General features: G+C 39.8%; 1 protein-coding gene across 2 annotated transcripts; it reads left to right on the top strand.

The window, feature by feature from the left end:
- The first annotated feature begins 114 nt into the window (after window positions 1-114).
- Window positions 115-11,851, top strand: clpx (caseinolytic mitochondrial matrix peptidase chaperone subunit X). Of its 2 annotated transcripts, none has more exons than XM_022247245.2 (11): window positions 115-263; window positions 1,447-1,647; window positions 2,651-2,965; window positions 3,861-3,994; window positions 4,642-4,810; window positions 5,586-5,780; window positions 7,067-7,231; window positions 7,731-7,984; window positions 8,578-8,877; window positions 9,510-9,602; window positions 9,735-11,851. In XM_022247245.2, exons 2-11 carry the CDS (start codon window positions 1,557-1,559, stop codon window positions 9,885-9,887), a joined length of 1,869 nt encoding a protein of 622 aa, XP_022102937.2. In that variant the 5' UTR covers window positions 115-263; window positions 1,447-1,556; the 3' UTR covers window positions 9,888-11,851. The 2 variants fall into 2 exon arrangements, with proteins under 2 accessions (XP_022102937.2, XP_086992715.1); XM_087136589.1 differs by lacking the exon at window positions 115-263 and adding an exon at window positions 440-578.
- Window positions 11,852-11,979: the final 128 nt, after the last annotated feature.

Below are 11,979 nucleotides of genomic sequence, written 5' to 3' on the forward strand. Positions count from 1 at the left end.
AAGTCGAATTCAAAAGTTTTAACTATTTACAGGGGCAGATAGAATTAGTTTTAATATTGATACATTCTATTTTTTAGATTTTGATTTGGATGAAGATCACCAATTAAAAAAATGTAAGGAAAACAATAGTTAAAATTTTATTATTCGCGGAGAGGATGTATATCTGCATTAATATTCTGCGGAGGGAAGGTCGAGCTTGCATCAACTGGAAATCTTTCCATTGAAAGAACTTGTGTTTTTTCCTCGTCTGCTTGTATTTAAAGGTAAATGCACCTTTAGTTTACCAGATGTTACTCGCGATATATTGACATAATTTGGTCTGAAGTCACAAGTCACCATCGCTAAGGCCACGGTCCCGCGTCGACGCTTGAGAATGAAAACAACTAGCTGATGCCAATGCAAGGTCATGATCACTCACTCGGCGCATGATCAACCCTGGTTTTGTTGTGCAAGTAAAGTGGCCTCGATCATTTTGCTACATACTGTTTTGAGAAGCTAGGTTCTCCGTGGTTCCACAGATGATTATAAAAAAGTGATAATGTGGACTGATGGCATTCACAGTGTATCAAGAATTTCATGTAAAATGTCATGAATGTATATGGCATGAGTGATAATACAGGTTTATGTAGATGTAGGCTATGAATGATGTTGCTAGCTTGCAGCCTTATTTATAGGGACCTATTATACTAAGTTATAGGGTTGGGTTTTTGTACACAGTACACTGTACGGATATGATGGTGACCTTGATGACCCTGCAGTCATGACATGACAGGTTGAATGATTATGTGCGCATAGTTTAAAACAAGTTTAAATTGCTGCCATGTGTGCAGCCAGGTTATGTTAGCATTTTCAAAGTGCACTTCTATGAGTACTGATATGGTCTGTTCCTTGCTCTATGTCCAACCAGAATTTCGGTTGATCCATGGTTCATTATTATGGACACCAGCAGTCTCTGCTCAATCTCAGATTTTTTTCTAAAATTAGCTTACTTATGGAATATCTTGAACTGCATTACATATTAAAATTTCAGTAAAGAATACTTTTGTGGTTCATCAAATTCCAGCTTTATCTGGCACAAAGTTACTTTGAATTGATCATCGAGATTGTATCATTCGGCATAGAAATAGAGTGGATGATGAGTCGTGTTTAAAACTTGGGTATAAAATATAATAACATTTTTTCAGTAATTGCCTTACCCACTGCCTTGAGCCTGTCAAAAATCATTCCTACTCTGAGTTGTAGGTTTGGCAGCAATTTAAGGATGCAGGAGAGTAGAACCAAGCATTAGCCCTTTTCCGTGTTCCGTTTTATTTTGGAGTATAGAACTTGCTGTTAGCTGTACAATGAAAGATAAGGGCAATTCTGGAAATATCTTACATGTAGCAAAGAGTTAATTGGTTGCGTTTAGTAAGTTCTTACCTGTCATGGCTGTACATTTTGTTGCAGATTGGACAGAGAACGTGCTGTAGCGTGTATGGAGAAAAGTCCATCAGGACTCCCACAGTGACATTAACAAGCATCATTTTACTGCACCAAAGGTATCTAGTAAGACCATCATGCCGCCCAGTCTACGCTGCAATCTGACCCCAGTCAGGCGTATTCTGTGCCGAGGGAGCAGTCCTGCTAAGGCGTTGCGAGGTGTACCATGTAAGTAGTCACATTGTATTCAGTGGATTCAACCATCTTATATTGTAATCCACATCTGGGTTTGGACCATCAAAATAACTTGTATAAAGATGTCAGGTAAACTAAACAAACTATTGACTTAATTTTGATTGAACAATAATGCACTGCAGAATTTGGACAATAAGCCTGTTTTTGATATTCATTTGTTTTCATATCGCGATAGTTTGTCATGATATTATCGTGATGACGTCATTTTCCATTCACAAAATAAACACAACCGAAATCACCATGTCTCGAGAGCCACGTTAAAAAAAAAGAAAGATGTACAGGCCTTTGTATTATCTCTACATTTAGAACTCTTATATGCTGATGGAAAGCAAATTTCAACATGGAAATTAGCTTATCATATATCATATCATGGCACCGTATGGAAAAAGCCATTTCCCTGCACACATTAGCGGTAAAGTTCGTTCAATAAGGCAACCCCCAAAATGGGGAAAATATGTTTTCAATGGAGTATTTGTGTGGCCTAACTGCAGTAATGCATGCAGGGCTCAACACGTGGTGTATTGACTTCCCTGTGTGCATGTACAGTACATCGTTTAGAGCTTATCGCGATAATTTTTGGCATATCGATTTGTACGATATCATGATATGTGTTTGTACGAACGATGTGATATCCAATATCGACATCATATCGAAATAGCGTGAAATATCGTCATATCGAATAGGCTTATTGGACAGACCCCCCAACGCCTTTCAACTGCATCGTCTGAGTTTCTTACAAGCTTTAATGCAACTGAAGTTCCTTGCATCATAGAGAAAAGAAATCCCATCAGGCTTCTTGTACCAAGCAAGCACTCTACATTATTCCACATCTAAGCCAGATGAAACAATCGGAAGTAGCACTCTGCTTTTTTTCCTGGAGTTGTATAAAGTTTGTGCTTGGAAGGCTTGAGATGGAATGAACTAATCAAACAATATCTGCATGCCTCGATCCTCACAAAGATTTTGTTTTACCCAGGTATCCATGGTTACAGTGCACGTCCACTTACATCCGTCACTCCGCTCCCCCAGTCATCCACACCCTCATCCTTGAATGTCAGCCTCATTCTTAGCAGAAGTCTAGCGTCCACACAAGCCCTTAATGCCAGTGCAACAGATGGATCGTCTAAAGGTGATGGAGTTGGTGGACGGAAATCCAGGGGGAGTAGCACAAGTGGAAGTAGCAGCAGCGGTAGTGGTGCAGGGAGTAGCAGCGATGGAGGGAATGGCTCCTCAAACCAGCTGTGTTGCCCAAAGTGTGGGGACCCTTGTACGCACGTAGAGACATTTGTCTGTAAGTTCTGACAAATCCAGGTGCATTTCACTGAACATTCTTGCAGGCCCCCGTTAATGGCAGAAGGCATTATGTGGGGTTTTCTTTTGAGTGACTGTCACAGAACAGTGGCTCCATTCAACAGTGACAAGAGTGCTCTCTGCCACTGGCTGAAGCCATTGCAAATGACCAGTTATAGCACTGCTATGGTTACCAGATTCATCTATTGTAGCTCCAAGTTCTCAGATCTTCCAAAGTCTAGGTTGTGGAAAATTTTCAGATTTTAGAAAGTAGTGATGGAAATATCAGAAGTGAAGTAATAAGCTTACAACTGAAGAGATTAAGATCAGTGAATGACAGATTAAGATCAGTGGATGACAGATTAAGATCAGTGGATGACAGATGAAGATCAGCGGATGACAGATGAAGATCAGCGGATGACAGATGAAGATCAGTGGATGACAGATTAAGATCAGTGAATGACAGATGAAGATCAGTGGATGACAGATGAAGATCAGCGGATGACAGATTAAGATCAGTGAATGACAGATTAAGATCAGTGAATGACAGATTAAGATCAGTGAATTACAGATTAAGATCAGTAAATGACAGATTAAGATCAGTGAATGACAAGTGAAGATCAGTGGATGACAGATGAAGATCAGCGAGTTTGTTACATTTCTTCAAAAATATTTTTCAAAGTGCCAACTTCGTGCCTTGAAGAAATGAATTCCGAGCAAAAAAATTCAAGAAACTTTCCTTTGGCCTGTTCAGTTTTAATACAGGTCAAAGATGACTCCAGTAGTATAGTCTCCTGGCAGCAATGAAAGTAAATATCTCCTTGTTAGAATTAAATTGTCATTCAGATTTCTAATTTATCAATCTAAAAGAATGTAAATTATATGTTCTCTTGCAGCCTCCACAAGGTTTGTTAAGTGTGAGAAATGCCACCACTTTTTTGTCGTCTTGTCGGAAACGGACAGTAAAAAGAGCTTGAAAGAGACCCTACCACCCAAGCCAGAAAGACCCCCTCCTCCACCCCCTAAAAAGGTAAACGGGTTGAAATCGGATTTCTGACTCAGGGTCTTAAAAGTTGTTTCACTAGTCTCTGCCTGAAAATAGATTCTTTCTAGACATTAATTGCCAACAATCAATCGGAAAAGGTGTTCATAGAATTTAATGTTCCTGTGAGAATTGTCGTGTTACTACTTGCTAAACGTGCTGTTTAATCAAGTCCTCCTGAATGATTGGATTGTTACTAGAGTTATTTATAGAAAGCCAAGTTTATCATGAGCCCATGTTACCTACCAGGCCGGTGTTGATCTCCAGTTTCAGATGCATGAAATGACCTAGAATGTTTGTTTTCCCTCTCCACATGATGCCAATCCATCACAGATTGCTCCCTGGCTAATGCTGGTGCCTATTGATAACCCCCCCTAGGAGAAGAGAGGCAAACAGGGGTGAAGTGGCTTGCCCAAGGGCACAACTTACGGCCAACAGATGGATTTGAGCCCTGGGCAAACTTATCTTTCAGGCCACACCTCCCTTTGAAAACCCTGCTTGCTGTTCACAATGCATGGCACCTTGTAATACAGGGGCTGCAAATGGTATCACAGATAACTAGGAACCGTGCTCTTTTCTTACCGTACTCACGGAATTGAGACCTCAATCACTGGCCAGCTGTTCTCCTGTTGCAGATCTTTGATTTCCTGAACCGATACGTGGTCGGGCAGGAGGAGGCCAAGAAGGTGTTATCAGTTGCTGTCTATAACCACTACAAGCGCATCTATAACAACATTCCCCTGTCATCAACCAAGAGCCAGACGGAAAGTGCTGAATCAAAGAATCAGGCATTCACTCCCAGGGGTAGGAGCCCTGTCTTGATGGACCTTTTGCCCATCCCCCAAAGACTTGAACAATTTTTCAGATGCCTCTCTTCTGTTTCATAGAGTCAGGTTACTTGCATCACCTGAGCAAGTCAGACATTGAGAGAAACTAGTTGAAAACTTCACACTTTTAGAGGCACACAAAAACGCACTGTATCAAGTATTTTGAGATATATCTATTTACTTAAATCAGCACCTCTTGTTCTAAAAAGTCAATTTAGTCTGTGTGTGGGATTAGGCCAGAAACAGTCCCAGTGTTGCTTCTAATCAATTTCATACATGTAAAAAGGTTTTTCAAAAGGAAGCAGTCGCAGAAGTTGGATATAGCCGATTTGAAATTAGTTTAAAAGTAAAACAATAAATGAACCCACTTTACTGATTGCAACATCTACTGTTCAAACCAAGTACATTTTGAAGAGATGGATACTTAGGCATGAGTACAAGTGTTTTAAAAATTATGTTTTTAGTGTTTGCTAATTAAATGTATTGGATTTCAACCGATCACCTGACCCTAACAAGACCTCTGATTGGTTGGTAATACATGTACATCTGCACTGCTAAATTTTTAGGGCAAAGGTTTGGGCTGTAAGTAAGCTTTTAAAATTTGACAATTAGACTTTGGAAAGCATGTACAAAATATCAACCATATCATGGCCTTAAGATGTACCTCAGCTTGTTGAGAAGTTTGTCAGGTGAAAGACTAGTTCATTACTTCTTACACTAACAACTGTTACCTTCCATAACCCTTTGAATAGAGCTGCTGCAAATAGCAGGCATCAGCAGCCAGGGCAGCGCCTTAGGAGCCTCGTCCCTGCAGCAGCAACAACCACAGGCAACGCAGGGTAGCGACCCTGAACGGCAGCTACGCGGTAGCGGGCTGCTGGATTCACAGCATCACGACCTGCGCCTAGAGAAGAGTAACATTTTGCTACTGGGGCCTACCGGATCAGGTGAGGGGGAAAGCGGTTGACTTCACAGCCTATTTGCCAGATACAATGTTGTCCTATCCTGGGGCCAATTTCACGGCGCTACTGAGCATGCAGTTTCATGTTAATTGCAAATTGCAGGAAGACCATAAACAGTAAGCACAGCAAAAGGCATGTCTTCCTTGGAGCAAAGAAGTTGCTTAGAGCTGTGACAAAACAACAGAAATCTCTGTTAGCATGCAATTGTAAGCACAACCAGGCCAAGCACTGCTGTGAAATAGTGCTTAAGGTTAGCAAGATTATGTGTGATAGTAAGCATGACTTACCTGCTAACTGTGAATCAGGCCATGAAATTGGACTCTGATAGCTTTGTAAGGCCTGTATTTATCTTTAGCTGCTTCCATGTCATTCGTGGGATGGTATGCCAGTCCATTACAGGTGGTTCTCTAGTTAATCCAGAGACCCATTTATACTCCAGGGGGAGAAAGGCAAGTAAAATGAAGTGCCTTGCCAATGGTCACGGCGTATGCCCAGCCACTGTATTTAAACCTCAGAGTTAGAAACATCTTTGATGCACACCTTAACAGGTTGACCGCCGTGCGTTGTACGCATGCACGCTAACTTAACAGCTGCCTTTCACATGTCTATTTGAACATGAGCATTTGGCAGATGTATTCCCTCCACACTGCCAGCAGCGTATTTGTTGTGTTTGAAAGTGATGCCAGTGTATTCAATTTACATTACAATAGCCTTTCATTTCCTAGGAATGTACTCGTAGTCGACAGTTAATGTGTTAACCGTTAGTCTACTTCCACACTACAATATGCATTGTCTGTGATTCCTAAGCTGGGTCTGAGGCATAATTCCACAGACGTCCTCTGCAGGAACATTGCTTAATTTTAAATGATTATAAAGCAAAAACTGCATAAGAAGCAGTCACAAGTTACATTTCTCCAACATTTTCAGTGGTAACTGGTGTTTGCTAAGCCCTATTTGCTGTGCAGTTTACAGATTGGCTTAGTTCCATGATAGAAATTTTAAGTGATAGAGTTGCTGTAACTCTTCTCAAATGTCTGGCCGTGGTGTTCCTTAGAACAACTTATTAATATATTCAAATACTAAGGCAAACAAAATATTCAGTTGGAACCACAAGTTGATACGACTTTCACAATTAGAAAAAAATGGATTGTTTTCCCAAGCCTGCTGTGTCGTGTAGCACTAAAGCTATGACTTCGATCTAATCTGTCACGGTCTAGCAAGTGTACACATCCATGATTACCTCATAATTTCCTTCTCATTTGTCCTACCAGGCAAAACCCTGATAGCCCAGACCATAGCTCGTTGCTTGGATGTCCCCTTTGCAATCTGTGATTGTACCACGCTAACCCAGGCCGGCTATGTAGGAGAAGACATTGAGTCCGTCATTGCTAAACTCCTGAGCGATGCAAACTTCAATGTGGATAAGGCTCAACAAGGTAATGAACCATGCTAATTGATTTAGAGAATGACGTTCCTGTTTTTATGGGACTGAGGTTTGCCGTTGAAGCCAGATTTGTCGGAAAACCAAATTTTGGGTTAACGCCTTGGACATCATTCACAAGAGAGCCATTTTCTGATCATGTTCCCTGAATCTGTTTCATAAATCGTGAAGTGTTGAATGAGACGGTATCAGACTATTAATGATTGGCATGCGTTCTAAGCCTCCCATTCAAGATTTTCACAATCTGCCTTACACATTGAGGTGTGTTTAATCGCAGATTTAAAATTAGTTACCAGAGTAGACAAGTACTCATTTGTCATGAAATTTCATTTTAGTGCTTTCATTTCAACTTTCAAGTTTCCAATATGCACAGTTCAACTCACTTTCAAAGTGAATATGGTCAACTCATGAAAAAAGTCTGTTGTTACTCATTGAAATCTTAGTTAAAAGGCTGCGTAAAAACCTTTAATTATTGTTAAATGCCCATTAATTAGGTATCATCTTCTTGGATGAGGTGGACAAGATTGGCTCAGTGCCCGGAATCCACCAACTTCGTGACGTCGGAGGGGAAGGAGTCCAGCAAGGCTTACTCAAGATGCTGGAAGGCACGGTGGTGAATGTGCCGGAGAGGAGCTCACGGAAGCTACGAGGAGAGAGCGTACCTGTAGACACCACCAACATACTGTTTGTGGCATCAGGTGCCTTCAATGGCCTGGATAGGATCATCAGCAGAAGGAAACAGGAAAAGGTAGGAAAACTTCAACCCTGACCCTTCAATTCAGTTCGAAAAATCATAGCTAGGATAAAAGGGACTTTATTTTGTGTTATTCAGGAAGACAAAACCTCTGTCAGAGGTAGCAGATAAGTAAACTTGTTGACCAGAAGAGGATTTCAACTTTGTCAAAGTGATAGATGACCAACAGTGGTTAATGGTGTTCATTTTAATTACAGAGGGGTTCTATGGTTACAAATGGCGGTGGTTGTTAAAAATGGTTAATGATGTATCGTCGATATCAAAGAAATTAACTGGAAATTTGATGTACATTGTACATTACAAAATCATTTCTTTCTCAGAAGACAGTTGGTAAAAAAGTCTGCTGCTGTTTCTGAACTTGACACAGAATGGGTACGCCAGACCTAAAGCCATCTTTATCAGTATCAATGCAAGCTAGATTTGTTAAAAAGATGTTTCTTGAGGAACGTTGAATTTTCAAGTCCTCTTAAACTGTTCGCCAAAACTCACATGAACCCTAACAGTGCATGATCCGTCACATGTTGAGAGATGCAATCTTGTTGTAAGTTGTAGCGAAAATAAGTATATTTTGTTTGCATATTCAACAGTATCTTGGATTTGGGGCTCCTGCAAATGTCAGCGAGGGTCGAAGGGCAGCGACCAATGCTGATCTGTCCAACCAATCAGCTCTGTCTGACACTAAAATGGACAATGATGAACGGGATGCCCTCTTGAGGCAGGTGGAGTCCAGGGACATGATCGAATTTGGCATGATTCCAGAGTTTGTGGGACGATTCCCCGTCAACATTAGTCTGACCTCGCTAGACGAGGCCATGCTGCTTCGAATCCTGCGAGAACCTCGCAATGCCATAGTGCCTCAGTTTGAAATGCTCTTCAAGATGGATAATGTAAGTTACCCCCTCCTGATTGTCTCATCATTAGGGATTTGATTTCTCAAGAATTGTCCTGAATTCAGGATATTTGGCCCCAAAGTATGGCCGTTCAGAGGTATCTATATTCCAAGTTTGCTACTTTTGTGCTTGTTTCACAAAAAATTCAAGTTCAAGATTCACATAATTATAGTCATGCATGAGACAAGTCATGCCTTGTTGGCTATTAATTAAAAATTCCATTAAGCCAGAGTGGCTGACATTTAAAAAAGAAATTGTGTCATTCTACATTGATATTTTTCATTCATTTGTCCCTGTTAATTCTTACCTGCCTGACATCCATCATCCAATGTCTGTGTTTGGGTTTGGTCACATTCATCCAAATCCCAGGTTTGTGATTTTTTTTGGCACTCATAAACATTTGTTACCGATGACATGCCATATGGAAAGGCTGCCCTATGGATGGGGATTTGATCATTTCTAGAATGACAAAGCCCACATCTTGAGTGGAGCAGCCTGGATTGAATACAGCTCACGTCCTCATGTTCATCTCACATAGTAATGTATAACCACCATGCATACTTAGGTTGACATGGGTTTACAGATGTATATGGTTCGAAATTATCATATAATGTTATTCCATTTGACAGTGCACCCTGAATATTACCAATGACGCCCTGTCCGCCATTGCCAAGATGGCTTTGGAAAGAAAGACTGGGGCTCGTGGTCTTCGCTCTATCATGGTAAGACGCCCTACCCATATTACTCTTGGAAATGAATGTCAAGTTAAGATATTGATAATAATTTGATCACGGTCGGAAATCTTGAGGGTTTCTCAAAACATTGTGTGACTTCCTTTTTTTTTTCTACTGCAGGAAAAGATCTTGTTAGAGCCCATGTTTGCTGTCCCTGGATCTGATATTGAAGAAGTAACGGTGGATGCTGAGGTTGTGAAGGGAGAAAAACCTGCAATTTATACCAGGAGATCCATGGATTCTGACGAACGTCAAGAAGCTTTGAATTATTAAGTATCACGTTTTGTGATTGGCTCACCAACCTGTGTCAAATGAAACAGAAGCCTTCATTGGTCAGTTTTAAATCTAAAAATGCTCCTGATTGGTAGATAAGGTTGGATTTATTTACATCTGTAAATTACTTTGAACAAAGGGAGCTATCTGAAAATTTCTAAGAACACTTCCAATTGGTCTGCTAATTTGAAAGCTGGAAAGTCATTGGATGCTAGAAGACTTCAATGAATCATCTCGGGGATATACGTAGCACAAAGTCATTGTACTTCAGGAGATTCTTTACACAAATATTTTAGTGCCGTCATCAAACAGTGGAATTCTTTTCAGTAGTCTGCCTTGGCAGCTGTGTACATTGGATTAAAACAAATGATAATGTATTTTATTATCCTGTACTTCAAATATTATTGGATTTATCAAAGTTTTTGTAAACTACTGTGAAAAGGGAACATTTTGGTTTGAAAGTGCATTAAAGAAAGTGCACAGATTGACTCTCTGAATTGAAAGAAAGACTTATGTGTTTTAATTAAAGCATTGTGTAAATTAGGTTTCATTGGTTCGCATTGTTTGTCCAGTGAGACCATCTTTGAAGAGATGAGGATATTTTACTTTCGTAGAGAACAAGACCTAAGAAGAACAAGTTTAAGTAATCAAGCGTCGATTAATTTGTGGGATAATTCTTGATGACTTAGTAGCGACACAGATGTTGTTGAGGTTTGGATTGGTGTCTTTTCCAATCCAGCTTTAATATGATTACTTCAAAGAGAAATATCAGTTTTCAATGTGTGCTTTGTTTTAACCACTTAATTGGCTGAACATTTGCACTCTTGAAAAAGGCAACTTTTGAGATATAGCCAAATGCCACATACATATATACTGATTGCTGAAAGTCATTTCAACAAAACTTACCTCAGTTTTTCGACTCTCTAGAGAGACATATTTGCTACAAGTTATGTTCACCAGTCAAATTAACGCACAGGCTGCTTCTACAGACTTTCTTTGTGAACAAAACAAACGGGGGTTAGCATTCACTTTTTTGCCCTGTTTTTAAAGCCAACACGTGTCCCCGTTACATCTCATAGGTACGCTGTATTTTGTTGCTTTGTAAGAGTGTGGAGTAGCACAAGAATACATACAACTTATTTTGAAGACATTTACTTCATATTACAAATTTATACTAAACCCTCGCCATTTAAAAATGTTGCAGAAATCTGCTGCAGACATCAGGTTATTAGTCATATTCTGTAGCATGAAAGTTTTACCAGTAAACGTCATGATTGGACTGTACATAAAGTGGACAAATGATGGTGGTAATGCTTTGTATTAGTGAAGGCAAGAACTTTTTTGTTTTGGTTTTGTGTTGGTTGTTTCTGCCTATTTTGTCTCATTTGTTTTAGCAAATATAGGTCATTTGTTAAAAGCCAGTTCAAAAGAAAATTACAAAAGATGGGTTTTCAGTTTCATATAGCGTGTGACATGTTTTCTTCAGTTGAAGTAAACTGCATGCTTTAAGTGAGGAAGATTCACACACAGGACAAATATTCACCTTTAGCAGAAGCAGCCCCTCACCGGTTGTAAAGAGCCACGTTGGTGAGGAGTGTTCATTCTGTTGGTAGGGATGTGACCTTAACGCATGCATTTCATAGTCATTTGTTATCCAGCCAAATGCAGTCCCCACCAAAGGAGCCGTTGCTAGGAAAATTGCACCCTCTCTTGGTCCAGCTTGGGGCTTATTGTTAAAAGTTATCTTTAGCATGTAACTGACTCAAATTGCTTAAATGCTTGGCAATTACCGTCTTAATTTTTAAGAATGAAAACATCAGTACAATATTAATTTTTTATTATGCTGGGTTACTGCTTCAGGGTCCATGCTTGTAACTTCTGAAGTCTTTTCTGTGTCAGATTTTCTGTTTGATTTTAATTTTTTTCTGAGGTAAACAATAAAGACAAATTATTGTACATACAAATATTGGCATTTCTTGTTTTGTGTATCCATCAACTCACTGGTGATTCTAAGACCCCAGGAAATTCTTAAATGGAATTCAAATTCAAGACTGGTTTCATTTCTTTAGCCACCTCTTTTAAAATTTGGTAC

Source organism: Acanthaster planci, linkage group LG05, assembly GCF_054643075.1.
Source record: "Acanthaster planci isolate LZ-2023a linkage group LG05, COTS_SCS, whole genome shotgun sequence".
NCBI classification, from domain to species: domain Eukaryota; kingdom Metazoa; phylum Echinodermata; class Asteroidea; order Valvatida; family Acanthasteridae; genus Acanthaster; species Acanthaster planci.